The 18,472-nt window shown below is 39.5% G+C and overlaps 1 protein-coding gene across 1 annotated transcript in view; it reads left to right on the top strand.

Moving 5' to 3' along the window:
• The first annotated feature begins 258 nt into the window (after positions 1–258).
• The window catches only part of LOC148376629 (FYVE and coiled-coil domain-containing protein 1-like), a 34,417-nt gene continuing 16,203 nt past the window's right edge, over positions 259–18,472 (top strand). The window contains exons 1-14 of the mRNA XM_088349321.1: positions 259–315; positions 1,605–1,680; positions 6,607–6,713; positions 7,970–8,095; positions 8,741–8,847; positions 9,929–10,072; positions 10,789–10,867; positions 10,936–13,338; positions 13,401–13,493; positions 14,521–14,639; positions 14,914–15,081; positions 16,515–16,655; positions 17,499–17,695; positions 17,781–17,916. Coding sequence (XP_088205447.1) covers positions 1,617–1,680; positions 6,607–6,713; positions 7,970–8,095; positions 8,741–8,847; positions 9,929–10,072; positions 10,789–10,867; positions 10,936–13,338; positions 13,401–13,493; positions 14,521–14,639; positions 14,914–15,081; positions 16,515–16,655; positions 17,499–17,695; positions 17,781–17,916 — 3,884 coding nt within the window. The 5' untranslated portion in view covers positions 259–315; positions 1,605–1,616. The remainder of the gene's footprint in view (positions 316–1,604; positions 1,681–6,606; positions 6,714–7,969; positions 8,096–8,740; positions 8,848–9,928; positions 10,073–10,788; positions 10,868–10,935; positions 13,339–13,400; positions 13,494–14,520; positions 14,640–14,913; positions 15,082–16,514; positions 16,656–17,498; positions 17,696–17,780; positions 17,917–18,472) is intronic.

Below are 18,472 nucleotides of genomic sequence, written 5' to 3'. Positions count from 1 at the left end.
AACCAATAACAAATGTAAGTATAAATACGGGTTATAATGTTTTTTAAAAATCCAGTGAGAAAAATTGAAAAACAAAACATTAATAAATACAATTTATTAGTTTACAAATATTTGTTTTTAAGGACTGTATTCATTCTATGTACAGTAGCTGTTTAGATCTCTCAACCAAACACGACAACCCCCAGAAGACCTTGACCACCCTGGTTGGTCAGCACAACCTGTCAATCATACACACATCCCGCCCCTATCAAGATCAGGCTTTCGTTTGGAAACAATTCCGCAGTGTATTAGCCACGCTGGATTATTTAACGCACGGTAAGTTTAATTTTACAACATTTTATAAGATATGGTGTTTTATTTCTATTTCTAACATAAACCCGACTAGTACTTTGACGGTATGACCGTTTTCGGGACCCGGAAGTGAAGAAGCGATGGCAGGTGGTTGTGTTATGAATAGTGATGTGACGCTCCTCCCGCAGACTTGTTGTTGTTTACATTTGCTAACGTAAACATAAAAAAAATTAAAATTCTAAACAAAAGTTTCGGGTTTTGTGTTGTAATCGTCTCTAATGACATCTGTCAGTTTCAAAACTGAGCTGAATAGAATGCCAACCCTGTAGTTGTTCAGGTTATTTGCTTTGAAGTCAAGTCATGTCATGTTTAGTTGTATGGCCCTTAATCACAAAGAGTCTCAAAGGGCTGCACAAATCAAAGACTATAGCAAACTACAGACTATTATGACACCATCCCCTGATATTGTCAACATAAAATATAGGTTATTCATATGCTATAGAATAGAAGTGTGTTTTAAGCTTAGATTTAAACATTGCCACTAAGGTTGCAGATCGAATCTCAGGGGGAAGAGCATTCCCCAGCATCGGAACCCGAATGGAGAACATTCTCGAACCTGCGCATCTCTTCTTGGCTCTTGGCATCACTAGTAGACCAGCATTTTCAGAGCGAAGACTCCGGACCGGAACATAGGAGGAAATTAAATCTGAAAGATATCAGGGAGCAAGTCCATACAGGATTTTGTATAATACTAACAGACCATTAAAATCACATCTTAAGCTAACAGGGAGCCAATGCAGGTTAGCTAAAATCGGGGTAATGTTGTCAAACTTTATTGTCTTAGTTAAAAGCCTCGCTGCAGCATTTTGTACTAGCTGAAGGCTCTTGATTTTGGACCTCGGGAGACCGGAGAGTAATGCATTACCATAATCGAGACGGCGGGTAACAAACACGTGAATTATAATCCCCGCATCTAACTGAGACAGCATAGGGCGAATTTTAGCAACGTTGCAAAGATGGAAAAAAGCTGTTCTAGTAATATTCATAACGTGTGTTTGAAAGGACAGATCGGGGTCAAATATGACATCTAAATTTTTAACTGAGTCACTCTGGGTGATATTCAATTTGTCAATGTTCCGAGCTGTTTTTGAGAACAAGTCACGGCATTTAGATGGACCAATAACTAACATTTCGGTCTTTTCAGAGTTGAGGCGCAAGAATTTGAGTGACATTTGAAGTGTTTTACGTGAGATAAAGATACACGCTGTTGTGTTATTTATAGTGACAACCTTTTTTTTATATTTCTTTTACAGAATCGGTTCATAATGGCCTCTTTAGGTTCCTCTGTTGGCCAAAATCAGCTGCAGAGAATCATCAGAGATCTCCATGGTAATAAAATTTACACAAGCAGTACATCACCATTTTTACTAGTTCTCCTTTGGGATTGTTTAGTCATTAAGGGCTATAAAACTAACCATCCAACACGAATAAACATGAAGACTTTATGGCACATATGTCAGAGTCAAGGCCCGCGGGCCACATTAGGCCCGCGAGAGGGTTTTACCTGGCCCGCGTGACGATATCAATATATTATTAGATCCGGCCCGCAGGCCGCTGCAAGCCAGCAGCCCGCAGTACGCATGAATACTACATTTCCCACAATGCAACGGGGACGCGCCGAGCGGGAGCAAAGCGGGAGGCGGTTTGATTTATTCAGCAGTCGATCAGCAGCAGTCATTAGCATAACAGCAAAAATTAGCCCACAGATACCCATCAACAATGGCTAAACGGAAGGTGGACACTTTCAAACAAGGTGGGAGTTGGAGTGCATGTTCACGGAGGTAGCTGGAAAAGTATCAGCGTCAGCCTCAAACAAGTAATGTAGAGTTGTAGTAATACAGTACTGTATATAAATGTATGTAAATACAGTAATAATACAGTAATGTTTCCCGTGCAATTACACATTTGAAGTTTTTACTCCGTTCAAGTTTAAAAGTTAAATATGCACATAAAGAAGGTCTTGTTTTTTGTTGTTCCCCTCGGGAATTTTAAAGCTTTATTGTCTATGTTGACTATGTTGTTTTTGTTTGCCGACTCTGTCCTGGGAGTGTTTCTTGTTTTTCGGCTTTTCATGGAAAATAGATCTTGATGTGGACAACAGTCTTTTGACAAAATTGTCTCCTATTTAGCAGACTTTTGATTGTTATTATTTGTTAATCAGTAATTCCTTTTTTTCACACTAACCCAGAGAAAGCACAGAAAGGAAAGTCAATGTACATTTGAGCAGGACAGATGAGGTCCAATGTGTTGATTGCTATTGGTTTTAAGTAACAAGAGATTTTTGCACTTTATTTTATTGTATTTCGAGGCAATATTTCTTTTTAATAATTTCAGATGATTGAATGATAGAAAATGGTTATGAGTTTATGTTATGAGTTTTTTATATAAAGGACATTTGTATTTTGTGCCTGCTGAAATTAAAAATGACTGACAGAGTCATAAGGAAATATTGCTTTATTTATCCAATCATATTGTAATATATTTGTTGTGTTTTCAGTAGGTTAAATCTTGGTTTCAGTAAAGATTGGACAGTCCGGCCCTCGGCTTGTAGCCAAATGTTTTATTTGGCCCTCCGTCCATTTGACTTTGACACCCCTGCTTTATGGATTTGGCTTAGTAGATATATTAGATACTTAATTTTTGCCGTTAATCCAGGGATAAACAGACATTTTAGAAACAGTGACTGCCGTCTCTGAAAGTTAGAATATTGTGATGAAGTTCTTTATTATCTGCAATGCAAGTAAAAAAAAAACATAAATGCCATACATTGTTGGAGTCATTATTAATTAGTTTTTTTGTGTTAATATTGCATATTATGGCAAAACATCAAATTAAATTGTTCTCAAAATGTTGCGATCATGTTTTTTGTACGGACAATGTTATGAATGAAAATGGTTATCCATATTCACTCTCTTTAAGATAAATGTGGTGTTTGCCATATTGCAGTTCGTTTTTCGCGTCACTATTTTTTTCTATTATTTCTGCGGATTTTCTGCATACATAGCGGAGTTTCAAAGCGCTAGTACACTCAAAAAAATCAAAGAACTGTTCTCTGTTTCCTTTGAGCCGACTGAAGCGATCCGAAGGGATTGTTTACAGAACTAACAAATAATGCATGCCGTTTTCGAGCGATCCCTTCATGTTCCAAGCATGAGCAACATCATAATACAAATATATGTAATTTCCACTTATTACCATTGACATTATTTGAAAGCTTATTTCGTTCATGCCGCTCACCTAAATCAACAAAGTACCGTTCTTGTTTGATCTCACACTATTGCTGGTTCACCACTGTTTACAAGTTGTGCTCGTACGTGGCTTGCCAGAAGCATGGATTTACACTACATATGGATGGATACGACTGTTGTATTCACTAATATAGATAGAGAGATAAATAGATAGATAAATAGCTACTTTATTCATCCCTGTAGGGAAATTCAGACTTCCAGCAGTATCCTTGTGTTGAAAAATAAAATAATAAAATAAAGATATAGAATACAAAAATACCCAATATAACGTTTTGCTATAGAGTATTTAATTAGTGCTACGGAAAATACACACTATAATAAAAATAGGTTAATATGCAAATGTGGGGGTGGGGTTTAATGTGGGCTTTTACTCCCCCGGGTGGAGTAAAAGAGCCTCATGGCATGAGGAAGAAATGATCTCCTCAGTCTGTCCGTGGAACAAGACTGTTACAGCAGTCTGTCGCTGAAGCTGCTCTTCTGTTTGGAGACGATGCTGTGTAGTGGATGTGATGAATTGTCCATGATTGACCGCAGCTTGTTCAGTGCCCGTCTCTCAGCTACAGTTGTCAGGCTGTCCAGCTCTGTGCCCACAACAGAGCCTGCCTTCCTCTCCAGTTTATTAAGATGAGACATCCATCCATTATCTGCACTGCTTATCCTCAGTAGGGTCACTGGGGTGCTGGAGCCCATCCCAGCTATCTTCCGGCAGTGGGCAGTGGACACCCTGAACCGGTTGCCAGCCAATGGCAGGGCACACAGAGACAGGCAATTCACTCGTTCATCCACACCTAGGGACAATTTGGTCCGGCCAATTAACCTGACATGCATGTTTTTGGAATGTGGGAGTAAACCGGAATGCCCGGAGAAAACCCACGCAAGCACGGGGAGAACATGCAAACTTCACACAAGAAGGTTCGATATCATGACCTTAAAACCTGAGCCGCACACGCGCTAATCTTAATTTAAGAATTGCATGAAAATATATATGCATTACAGAAAATTAATGACTTCCACAATTTTCTCATATTCTGTGCAGTCATATATAAGAAATTAGAATTGTTTTGTTGGTTTAGAATAATCAAACGTTTTGACTCAAACACTTTGGAGATAACTAAAATGGTTTAAAAAATGACACAAATTAAAGACCAAGTTTAAAATAATTCAATAGTGACAAATTTCCAGAACATACTGGACTGTCTCAGAAAATTAGAATATTGTGATAAAGTTCTTTATTTTCTGTAATGCAATTAAAAAAACAAAAATGTCATACATTCTGGATTCATTACACATCAACTGAACTATTTCAAGCCTTTTATTATTTGAATATTGCTGAATTTGGCTTACAGCTTAAGAAAACTCAAAAATCCTATCTCAAAATATTAGAATATCATGAAAAAGTATACAAGTAGGCTATTCAACTAATCACCTGAATCATCTAACTCGAAACACCTTGCGAGGGTTTTCTGAGCCTTAAAAACACTCAGTTTGGTTCAGTAAACTAAATCACAAGTATGGGGAAGACTGCTGATCTGACTGCTGTCCAGAGGACCATCATTGATACCCTCCATCAGGAGGGTAAGACACAAAAAGAAATTTCTCAAAGAGCAGGCTGTTCACAGAGTGCAGTTTCAAAGCATATCCACAAAAAGTCTGTTGGAAGGGAAAAATGTGGCCGGAAACGCTGCACAACCAAGAGAGATGACCGCAGCCTTAACAAAATTGTGAAGAAGAGCCGCTTCCAGAATTTGGGGGAGCTTTAAAGACAGTGGGCTGAAGCTGGAGTCCAGGTATCAAAAGCCACAGTTCACAGACGTGTCCGGGAAATGGGCTACAATAGCCGTATTCCCATGGTCAAGCCACTTCTGAACTCAAGACAACGGAAGAAGCGTCTGACTTGGGCTATGGAGAAGAAGCACTGGACAGTTGCAGAGTGGTCCAAAGTCCTCTTTTCAGACGAAAGCAAGTTTTGCATTTCATTTGGAAGTCAAGGCGCCAGAGTCTGGAGAAAGGCTGGAGAGGAGCAAAATCCAAGTTGCTTGAAATCCAGTGTGAAGTTCCCACAGTCAGCAATGGTTTGGGGAGCCATGTCAGCTGCTGGTGTTGGTCCACTGTGTTTCATCAAGTCCAGAGTAAATGCAAGTGTGTACCAAGAGATTTTAGAGCACTACATGCTTCCATCTGCTGAAAAGCTCTATGGAGATGAGGATTTCATTTTCCAGCATGATCTGGCACCTGCCCACAGTGCCAAAACCACCAGTAACTGGTGCACTGACCATCGCATCACTGTCCTTGATTGGCCTGCTAATTCCCCTGACCTGAACCCCATCGAGAATTTGTGGGGTATAGTTAAGAAGAAGATGAAAGACACCAGACCTACAAATGCAAATGAGCTGAAGGCCGCTATCGAAGCATCCTGGGCATCAATAACACCTCAGCAATGCCACAGGCTGATTGCCTCCATGCCACGCCGGATTGATGCAGTAATCCGTGCAAAAGGATTCCCAACCAAGTACTGAGTGCATCAATGGACATTTTCAAATGTTTGATTCTGTTTTGCTGTTATAAAATTATTTTTTTACTTGGTCTGAGGAAGTATTCTAATATTTTGAGATAGGATTTTTGAGTTTTTTTCAGCTGTAAGCCAAAATCAGCAATATTCAAATCATAAAAGGCTTGAAATAGTTCAGTTGATGTGTAATGAATCCAGAATGTATGACATTTTTGTTTTTTTAATTGCATTACAGAAAATAAAGAACTTTATCACAATATTCTAATTTTCTGAGACAGTCCAGTAGGTCACTAACTTGGTCCCCACAGGCAGCCCTATAAGTAAAGCAGTGTAGCCTGTGGTCTGGTTGTCCAAATAGCTCACCAGTGATGGGTTAATGTGATTCTCCAAGAAATTCTATGGTACAACACTCTAACCGGGGGCCCCTTTTTTGAGCATTTTTTATTGTGGCCTCTTTTATTGGAAGCGGCAAATATGCCTAACCCTTATTTGTTTCAGATGCAGTGTGCCAGCTGAGTCAAGAGCACAAAGAGTACGCTGAGCCAGTGACAGACGACAGCGCCAACCTGCGCAAGTTCTTCTACAAATTTGAGTACCTGCTACAAGTACGATGACTGATTAGCTTGATCTAAACTGAGGATGGGCAATTCATCAAATAATTTGGAATTTGAATTTAATTTTTTGAATGAGTTAGAAATAGCTGAGTCTCTAAAGTGCCTGTTCCTCAATTCAAGCTAAAAATCTAAAAAACATTCCACTCTTTATTCCTGGCACCCTGGCTGACTACAATTAGCCATTTTTATAAAGTTTTTAAGCAATAAATTGTCTTCACTAGGGATGTTTGATATCACATTTTAAAATCGTATGTATTCATTGATGCCTCACAATTCGTGGTTCACTGATCCCTTAACCATCAGGCTGCTTGGGACACCACTCAGGACATAACTCTGTACAGATTTCCCTACTGCTGACGATTTTTGGGTTATTTACTATACTCAATTTCCTTTTTCAAACAAATACTGATATTAAAGAAATGTGTTTGAATCCCGACGTAATAGTGTTTAACATTTTATTTCACATCTCATCTCATTAGCTGCACCGCTTATCCTCAGTAGGGTCGCAGGGGGGCTGGAGCCCATCCCAGCAATCATTGGGCAGTGGGCAGAGGACACCCTGAACTGGTTGCCAGCCAATCGCAGGGCACACAGGGACAGACAACTCGCTCGCTCATTCACACCTAGGGACAATTTGGACCGGCCAATCCACCTGAAATGCATGTCTTTGGAATGTGGGAGGAAACCGGAGTGCCCGGGGGAAACCCACACAAGCACGGGGAGAACATACAAACTCCGCACAAGAAGTCCGGTAGCTGGATTTGAACCCACAGGTTATAAGACCTTAGAACTGTGCCGCACACGCGCTAACCACTGCGCCGCCGTGCTGCCCTATTTTAAAAATAGCAACTATTATTATTTTTATTAATAAAAAAGGCATGCAATAACAAGTAGCGATATTTTAACAAACGACTGATGCCAATACCTAGTTTTAGTACTTGCCTATCCTTAGTTTTCACACAAAAACCAAACACTTATAAAAGTCTGATTTCTGAATCACAGACTTTAATTGTTTATAAGAGGCCTTTTTGCACGAGACTTGACCCTGTCGCTCTATCTGTTCTAAGTATAGCAAGGCTAAATACTTGATGTCATTCTTGATCTCTGGAGTCAAGCTAAGCGTGAAACCATGAGTTTGTAAGACATACACACTCGTGGTTTTAAATTGGAAAAGCAAATGTATCGTCCTCCTTGGTGTTGTTAAAACACATCAAGTAGGTTAAACAAACAACACTTTGTTTTTCCAGTTCGACCTGAAAGAGAAGACAACCTTTCTCGGCCAGAGAAAAGACTACTGGGATTACTTCTGTGACAGCCTGATTGGGATCAAGGGTGCTAATGATGGCATCCGTTTTGTAAAGTCCATCCCAGAGGTAATCCCAGTGTGCAACAAGATCACACAAACACACACACACAACTGGGACCCAGTATGCCGTCCTAGACAAGCACCTACACAAATACACAGAGCGTATTAACATGTAACTAATCCATTGGACAACCACTCGGGAACCATTACATTCAAATTCTTTCATCCAAGACTATTCCTTCCTCGGCTTGTTCATTGGAATACAGATTGGTGAGTTTCTTATAATTGAGCACATGGATTTTGTCTAATTGTTTGATTTTCTGACTGTTTGATGCTTGTTTGTATCCTATGATTACAGTTCTTCCTTGTGGAGATATTTCAAACTTCTATTTTATTACTTTTATTTTTTACTTTTATTACTGTGTATGTATTGTACTGCCCTTTTATACTTGTTTGTCGCAAGTACCAGTGAATCTCCACAGGATGACCTTGTAAAGGCCCTTTAGTTGATCATATGAATCCCTACATTTGCTTTAATTGAGTTGAGATATCATTTTTGTAGATTAGCGAGGTGCTTTTAAATTTTCTACTCATTTAACACTGACATTCACAATTCAATGCGGATTATGTACTGGACGTCAACTTGTCAATTGTGTTCGAAATTATGCTTGTAAAAAGTACATTTTTGGTTTCTTGTGTTTGTCTTGTATAGTTAAAAACCTCACTGGGCAAAGGAAGAGCTTTCATTCGCTACTCGCTGGTTCACCAGCGACTTGCTGACACGCTGCAGCAGTGTCTTATTAATCAGAAAGTCACAAGGTGAGTTGACATGTCATATCGTTGGTGTGTATACGGGTTTGTTTATATTTTTCAAGGGAGCAGGGTTCTCTCTTCTCGAAAATAGTCTCTGTTCCGTTTTTACCGGGTTCGTAGCCACTAATTGGTTTCCAATTTAAAATAAGCGCATTTCATTCGTTATTGAATTCAGCCCAAACAAAGTGGGATATTTTCATTTGAAAAGGGATTGTCATTTCATGTACTCATTTTGTTGATTCACAATTGTGAATGGGTGATAACCGAAGTAACATCAAAAGCAATTGTTTTTGCGCATTTTATTTCACCGAGCGACATTAAATGATTTGATAAAATTCATGAAATAATATCAATGCCAGACTCCATTTCACATATCCACAAATACAACACTTTCCCCTTCAGCACGGTGGGTGCGTGTGAGAGGGGAACGTGCTGTGTTGCATAGCTCCACCCACCTCTACTGGCCACCTAATGAAAATTGTTCTTCGTGATTGGCTAGCGTTTGTGTGTACTTACAGTTTGATGTATGTGTTTTTATCATAAAGTGTCTCATCAGTAAACATACATTATTTAATGAGCTTGCTTATAAAGGAAGGATTCTTAAGCGATGTACAGCCAAAATGTGGTCTGTTGGCGTGACACCTTGATTGTAAACTGTAGGGGAAAGTTTATATACTGGACCAAACTTTGTGCTTGATTGGAGTTGCTTCGGCAATGCATGAAAAGCTATGGAAGAATTTGAACACTTAGCATCTTATCACTGAGCTATATGTATTCATGAAAAGAGCCGTATATGTCTCTTGAGCCATAGGTTTCTGGCCCCTGCTTCACAGCCTCATGTGTCATCAGCTATACCTGCCGCTTCACATGACACACAGGGCGCACTGAATGATAGGGCGCGCCACACAATTTGAAGAAAATCTGAGACTTTATTGTGCACCCTTTAGTCGTGAAAATATAGTATGTGTGAAGTCAAATTAACATTTCCAGATGAATGTCATGTAAAATTAATCATTTTCTAAATTTAGAGTCCAAATTGACAACTCAAGTCTCCAATCTAATTTCAAAATGTTCACTTATTTCTTAGTGACTGGTATTATGCCCGGAGTCCTTTCCTTGACCCAAGCCTGACATTGGACATTATAAACCATCTGTACGAGCTCAACCAGATCCAGTTTGACGTCGCAGCCCGTAGTTATGATCTGGACCTTGATTGGCCCGCCTTTGCTAGGTAACCGGTCCACTCTGTTTTTATCTTCAACCTTGAATGACATATAGTGATTCTTAACACCTTAAAGATAGTGTGAATTAAGTAATTTGATTGTACATATTTGATAAAAAACACTAAAGACTTGCTCAGTTCCCAGCAAGTATGTATTGTTGAATGCTTGAAACGTCTGTCAAGCTAAAATTGTTTTTTAACATATATAATAAGGATATCCCATGGTATATCTCGTGATTTAACAGCAAAGTTAAACTGTGTACATTGTGGTTACATATTAGTTTGATGTTTTTACAGTCCAAACTTGGACATTTTTAATAGCACAACAGGAATATATCAAAATTCTCAACCATTTAGTGTCTCTAAACACTTAAAATGAGATGCCACAGTTGAGGAAAGAAACAATAATTGTTGATACAGCACAGGAACGTTAAGCTTTCCGAACAGTGATTAACTTGTCTGTAACATGGCGATGCCTCTTTGTTCAGCCCCACTGTGAAACTTGTCCGGCATCTCAGTCCCTCCTTTAGTTATGCACCTGTGCTGTTGCGTGCAAAAGATGATTGAGTTTCTAGTAAGTAAGTTGTAGTCCTGAGTCTTATTATTTGATGGTTTATAGTTTACGTACATGTGTACACATGCAAGCTGGACTCTCTGTTTTACAAGTCAGTTGATTCAAATGTAATTTGAAAAATGTAATTTTCTCCCTTTTGGTCTCGTGGAAGACGGACATTAGGGGCCGGCTCATCAGCGCTACTGTGGAGACCCCCAAGTCGTTGTTCTAGTGTCAACAGTCTGGTTCAGGTACAAAACACTGCATATATAATGCATTTTTTATGTAATGTAAATAAACTTTTTTACTAATCACCCAGGCACAAGAAGTCCAAAATACAGACTTAAGTTTTGTTGAGGATCCTGTTCCAGCAGAACCATCTCTACGTAGTGTTGCAGAAAACCTCCGCATTGAGCTCGACCAATCTGAGTGCAGGCAGCAAGAGCTTCTTGGGCGGGTGAAAGACTTGGGCAAAGAGGCTGACGAGCTAAAATATGTTGTTAAGAATCTTGAAGGTCAGTTGCAGCTAGCTCAGAAGACCAACAGTTTGCTGGAGTCTTCAGAGGACACCGCAAGCATGGATGTCCGTCACCACTATCAGACATGTTGGGAAGAAAAAAACTGCGAACTTCAAGACAGACTCTCAGCTACTGAGAACAAAAACATGGAGCTTCTGACTAAGCTGGATGAGACTATCCAAGAAAAAGGTAAACAAACTACCAACTTCTGCGAGTCAGCCTGGAAGATACAAGAACTCCTAGAGAAACTGAAGTCCACCGAGGAGAAGAGGCTTGAGGCAAAGAAAGAGGCTGAGGATCGAGCCAGGCAATGCGAACGTTTGTCTCAGGAGCTCAAATTGAGAGATGAGGACTTAAGGACCTGCATGGAGAAACTGTCTGACGTCAAATCCCGTAGCCAAGACGAGCATGTGGAAACCTTCAAACGCTTGGAAGATCTCCAAGGAGCTGTTGCTCGTATTCAGGGAGCATTGACACTAAAAGAGAAGGAAAGTGGGAATTTAAGAGCGCAGCTTCAGGGTTTGCAGGCTTCCCTGGAGTGTAGAGAACGGCAGGCCGACGAACTGAGACGTAGGCTGCAGGAGGAGCGTGACGAGATTGAGCGGAGGTGTACCGATCGAGATAACCAGAATGAAACTCTGGAGATTCAACTGCTGGACTTGCGGAAAGTCTTACAAAGCAGAGAGAAAGAGCTTTTAATCAGTTCTGAAAGAACAAAGCATTTGGAAGAACATTTGGATAGGTTGAATGATGGGAAAGAGAGCTTTATCTCAAGACCGGGTGAGAACGATGTGAATGCTAGCGAACAACCTGAACATTTTGATAATTGCTGCAAACATAAGGTTATACATTTTTCGCTGCTGAAAGCGGTCAAAACAAGCGAGGAAAAAATTGCCGAGATTACTCGGGAAAATGAAGCCTTGTTAGAGAAAGTCAGCATTCTAACTGCATCCGAAAAGCACCTCAGAGGAAGGTTGGACATTGCCAATCTGTGCCCGGAAGACCGTGAGCAGAAGATTCTGGAACAGAACCGCCATTTAGAGGAGCTTGTCCAGAAATCTCTTTTTGAGAAGAAGCAATTTGAAGCTCAACAAAAGTCTGCAGAAAAGCAAAGTAAGGAGCTTTTTGAAGTGCAGTCGGCATTGAAAAAACAGCTCGCCGAGGCCCACGAAGAGCTGGACTTGCTTAATACCAAAGTGTCAAATCTTGACGAGAACCTCACAGAATCCCAAAAAACTCAAGCAGATCTGTTGATGAGATTTCAGCAAACGGAAATCAACCTCAAAGAGCAGGTTGCTAAATGTGATCTTCTGCAGGCTCGTGCTGAGGAGATAGAAAGCAGGACCTCAGAGCAGCATGATGAGAAAGGAGCAGCAGAGAGCAATGAAAAAACGCAGAAGCTTCAGGAAGAACAATTAACCTCGGAGACCAAAGAGGGTCCGTTCCGGCTGGCTATTGCTGAGGCTCAGCTGGAACTTAACCTTAGAGAGGTGCAGCGCCTCAGGGAGGAGGTGGTGGCGCTCCGGGCCCAGCTTTTGGCTGGGACAGAGGAGAGAATGAAAGCTCAAGCGTTTCAAGAGGTTACTGAGGCTTCTAGGGAAGACCTGCGAGCTTTAGCCGAACAATTAAAGGCTCAAGTGGAAGAGCTCAACCGCCGGCACGTTGATGAGATCCTGCGTTCTCGCGAGCGAGAGGAGGCGCTGGTCCGCGAGCGGGATTGCGAGGCTTTGGCACGGGCGAGCCTTGCCGCCGAGGTGACCGCATCCCAGGAGGAACTGCGCAATCTCAAGCAGCGCTATGACGCCCTGTGCCTGGAGAACAGTGATTCCGGGGAGGCCCTTCACAGGGCCAACACCGAAACCGCAGAACTAGGAGTTCGCGTCTGCATGCTAACGGCCGAAAACGAAGAGGCTCGGCTGCGGTGGGAAAACCTCCTAAAGAGACAACTGGAGATGCAGGAGGAGGCCGCACAGGAGGTGGGCAGGCTGGACGCTTGCACAGAGCAGCTCAGAAGGGAAAACCGACAGCTCCTCAGCAAGCTCCACCACCAGGAAGATCTTTGGGCCACCACGCAGATGCTGCAGGAGGAACTGACCAAGGTTCATGAGGAGGCAGAGATGCTTCAAGAAAAGAGCCAGCAGGAGATCGAGGCTCTTCGTCTCGAGCTTAACAACCAGGCTATCAGCCACAGCAGCCAACTGCAGGTCAGACTTGGAAAACAGAGCATCCAGAAGTTCACTTATTAATAGTCTGTGTTCTCATTCAGAGTGTCAATGAAGAGCTAATGGATGAAAGGTTACAGATGATAAGTGAACAGGAGAAAGCAGTCGAGATGGAGATTCAACAAAAACGTTTAGAGGTAAATTAATACAGCACGAGTTGTTTTTCTCTTTTTTTTCAAACAACAGTTGTTGTATGTACAGGTATACTAAAGTACTAAACAATTTAAATAGACCCAATATGTGTATTTTGTTGGTAGATGTCACTTTCTTTTTTTTTTTTACACTGAACTGTTGTCACATTAAGATTTAATTTGGAATATATTTGTTTTCCCATTATTGATTCTGTAGTAAAAATATTAATGTGAGAACCCTGCATCAAAAAATAAATACAGTTAAGTTTTATCTAGTTATTGATTTTTTTTTACTTGTTTCTCTGGTAAAATAGAAAATAATGTATTTAAAATGAGCAGACCTTTGATAAAGCGAATAATGGAATATTTATTTTGAAATAAGTCAATTATCTGCCATCACTTTGGCATATTTTAGTTTGTTTTATGCTATTTTGCTTGAAAACAAGTTAGAAAATAGTGGAATCAGAAAACGGCACTTGTTTTTATAATATTTTGAAATTTTAGGACAATAATTGAAGCTTTCATTATTCTTTTTGTACCTTAATATAAGGTAATTCTTATAAATGGTATTGTTTTGGTTGTAACATACAAAACAGAGTCCTTAAATCTAAGGAAATGTCTTGACCCACACTGCAACAAAAATAAACAAAAAAATAAACAAAAATGGAGAAAACCTGCTAATTTTAAATTTATTCTCCTATTTCACGTTTTTAAAACTTGTTTTTTAAGTAAAACAGCAAAAAAGAATATCCCAAAGGATTTTTAATTTATTGTTAACAATACTGTTGCAAATTTTACAAAATGGATATAATGCTGCTCATTTTAAGCAAAACTACAACTTTTATAATATCAATTACCTTTCTGACAACATTAAATTACAGAAATAATTGTGTTTTATGTGAAAACAATGCATTAAAATAGATAAAAACATTAAGTATTACTTTGTAACGCCTTTTTTCCCTTGTTTTGCTTGTAAAATAGAAAAAAATATCCTATTCATCTTTTCATCAAAGCGCTTTGTGTAAATTGTTAGGCAGAAGTGCAAAAATACCGACAGAACCTCACAGAAAAAACAATTCAGATGGCCCAGTCGGAAAATCTCCTTCAGCAGAAAGAGGAAGAGGTGATCCATTTGAGGACGAGTTTATCCAGGTGAGTAACCATTACTATATTTTTTATTTATTTTTGATACAATTGCAGTAATGCCCATACTTACCTAACTTTTTCTCTTTAAATTTTGTATTATTCCACAAGTATTTCTTTATTTCTCAAATTCATTATTCAAACAACAAATATGTGAATGTGATCATGTCCTGTGCAGTCCTTTGAAGCATTTTGTGATTAAGGGCTATACAAATAAATGTGACGTAACATGAGAGACCTTTCTCCCCTTTAATAAATAAACGATATGGTGTTTTGTCCAAAGATCCCAGGAGGAGCTTGACGCGGCTCAGCGGGCCTGCCAGGAGTTAGGAGAGACTCTGAGAAGGATTACGCAGGACAAACAGAACTTTGACCTGAAGACGGCAGTCGAATTCGACGACCTCTACCAAACCAAACTCAACCTGGAGGAACGGCTTGTGGAGCTCATTAGGTACACGGACCCTTTGTTGTTATCATGTGAAAAATCGCTTTTTTCAGAATATTTTGCTCATATCTCAAATCACACTATTTTTAGTTGGGATGTACAATAACCGATTTTAGCTACCATACTGATGACAGGTAAAATCTTGCTTCTAGAGCTAAAACACGATAATTTATAACTCAAAAGAAACAAACGCTCAGAATCCAGTTATTTTGTGTGTGTGTGTGTGTGTGTCTTTATTTTGTCTGTTTGTGTGTATTTAGTTATTAGATACCATGACATTATATAAAGACGTTTAGGAAAGACTACAGCTTGCCTTTATCAGTCAATCAATCGTTTACTACTTTGTCAGTATTACGTACAATGACAAGATAGTCAAGTCTAGCCATTATGACACCATCCCCTGATCTAAAACCTTCATGAGAGCAAGGAAAAACTCAAAAACCTTAAGTCAAGTCAAGCCATGTTTATTTGTGACTCCCTTCATCACAAGGAGTCGCAAAGGGCTGCACAGACCACAGATTATTGCAAACTACAGACTATTATGACACCATCCCCTGATCTAAAACCTTCATGAGAGCAAGGAAAAACTCAAAAACCTTAAGTCGAGTCAAGCCATGTTTATTTGTGACTCCCTTTATCACAAGGAGTCTCAAAGGGCTGCACAGATCACATATTGCAAACCACAGACTGTTATGACACCATCCCCTGATCTAAAACCTACATGAGGGCAAATAATACACATACATTGTCAACATAAAATATAGATTATTCATATGCTACAGAATAGAAGTGTGTTTTAAGTCTAGATTTAAACATTCCCACTGAGGTTGCAGATCGAATCTCAGGGGGAAGAGCATTCCACAGCACCGGGGCCCGAATGGAGAGCGCTCTTGAACCTGCGGATCTCTTCTTGGCTCTTGGGATCACTAGTAGATACTGTTATGATCACCAGAACGGTGACATATAGATAGTGGAGAAACTTCTTATGATTATGAGTGTGTTCAAGATGTGAAAGTACATCACTTCTTATCATTATACAAGTGCTCCAAAAAAAAGAAGCCTGTACAATCATCAGAGGTTGTACACATCCTGTGCCATGCAACCAGTGCCTCGTGCACATCATAAACAGGGAGAGAGGAAATGTGACCAAGGTGTGCTTTTACTTCAAAAGAAAACTATATTATACTATAATGAACAGTGAAAATGCTTAGAATCGTTCTAAAAAGTAATGTCAACTGTATGGCATCAAGCGATTAATTATTGAGTCTTTTTTTTTCTATCGGTAACTGAAATGGTATATTTGGTCGATATCGGTCCACTAATAATCAGCACGATAATTATTGTGAATCCCTAATATGTAAGTCATATTCTACCTTTCACTCTGCTTTGTACGACAAAGTAACTAAGAGTATTGTGACATGAGATTTTTGTCTTTACAGGGACAAAGATGAGCTGTGGCAGAAGACTGATGCACTTGAATATGAGCAGAAACTCCGCGATGAAGAGACTGAGCGGGACGTCAACTACTGCCTGGGCTGCCATACACCCTTTGGCTGGTGGCTTCGAAAGCACAACTGCAGGTAGGACAAGCTTTATTTACACTGCAAGTTTAACCACACAGAGGAGTTGGTGTTAGATTTCACAGTTTTAAGTTTTGAAAATAGGAAATATATTGATTTTTGTTGGCAGATATACCGGTTGTACATTTATAGACTAAACTATATTCAAGATTATCCTGTGACCATCGTTTACATTATATATATATATATATATATATATATATATATATATATCACTGAGTCAAAAGTTTACTGTATATGTATATACTGCGGGTGAGTGTGTTTATCTTGTTGTTGTCAAATTGTTTATGTATTTTTAATGATAAGTTATTATTTGTTTTTTTTTTTTTTAAGAAAGATATATTAGCCTCTCTTGTTTAATCACAATATGTTTTTTTGTTCTCTATCCCATGTTAAATTAATCACCATTGTTTGGTTTCACTCAAATTTGAGAAAAGAGACATTTTTAAGGGAATTATCTGCAGGTACAGTATATCTTGCTTTACTTACACCTCAAACGGAATCATATCTGTTTGTTTTTATATGAAATAATCGTTTGATAATTAAGTTAAACATTTTTCGAAAGAAACACAAGCACGTGGATTGAACAACCTTTTTAGCGATTTTCACTCGATTTCCTGAATATAACTAGTATTTAGAGTATTTGTTTTTATTTTTAGGCACAATAACAATGCTCTTTGGTCAAATTAGTTTAACTAAAACTTAACATAATGCAAGTCAACGTAAGTAGAAATATATACATAAATATTTGCAATATTTGTTGAAAAAAATATTTCAACGTCTCTAGACTAACTGCTCACACAAAAACAAATGCATTGGCCTTTTACATTTTTTATCTCCTAGCTTTTGTAGCCGTCCCTTCTGCCACTATTGCCTGGCCAATGCACCAAGTCAACAGCCGGGTGGTACTAGAGAGCGCATCTGTCAGGAATGCTGCAACCAGCGCGGTATACTGGCAGCGCTGCCCTCACACGAAGACGCCTCAGCCAGCACTTTCAGCCGTCTGCTGCAGCCTCTCAGGGCTGTGACCAGCGTCTTGGGTAAAACAGTACACTGTGATTTACTTATTATTTAAAATATTACATGTTTTTTTTAACATGATAAATTTGGTGTTTCATGTTCCAGGAGTGGAGGAAGTTGACAAGCCAGAGGATGGGATGTTTGACATCATCACAGAAGAGGAGGTGAGCGGCGTCTCTGATGGTGACTCGTTTCCCACCGCCAGCTCTTCTGGACACGGACAGCAGGAGGCAGCACAACCGTATGTATCAAGTCACCAACGGTCCCCCTCAGCTTCCTCTCTTCTGAGCGTTCACACAAGATCTGTGATCATCTTTGCTGAGTTTCCGGCAATGCTTAATTATTTTTTTCACACTTTAATTAATTGAGTAATGTATTATTAAAAAGGTTACATGACCCACAGCTTTTACATGAGCTTTCCATTCTAAAAATTTTTTTTTTTGCAATAACAGTTCTGTTTTTTTGGTCTTTTTTTAGCACAATATAGATCTGTTTAGTATTTAACCCCTTAACAATCTGTACATGTCCGTACGATGTCACCAGTCGCTAAAATACGTCATGCCTGGAAACCTAAAACGCTTGGGATTCATTTCAAAATGTACTCATCACAGAAACATCACAATCAGGCTGAAACAAGATAACTGTAAAGCTGAGACAGCTCAACTAAAATCTTCCAGGGAAGTCAGTCAGCTGAGTCATTCTATCCAGGACCGTCCAGTGAATATTTACTCCAAAACACACAATAATGCCAGAAGATTTGAAAAAAACCCCACCTAACAAATTCTTAAAATCTGTTT

The sequence above is a fragment of the Urocampus carinirostris genome, chromosome 1, assembly GCF_059441175.1.
Source record: "Urocampus carinirostris isolate Australia breed hairy pipefish chromosome 1, RoL_Ucar_1.0, whole genome shotgun sequence".
Classification (NCBI taxonomy): domain Eukaryota; kingdom Metazoa; phylum Chordata; class Actinopteri; order Syngnathiformes; family Syngnathidae; genus Urocampus; species Urocampus carinirostris.
Note: the sequence above shows the minus strand (reverse complement) of the source record. Positions and strands in the feature narration are given on the sequence as shown.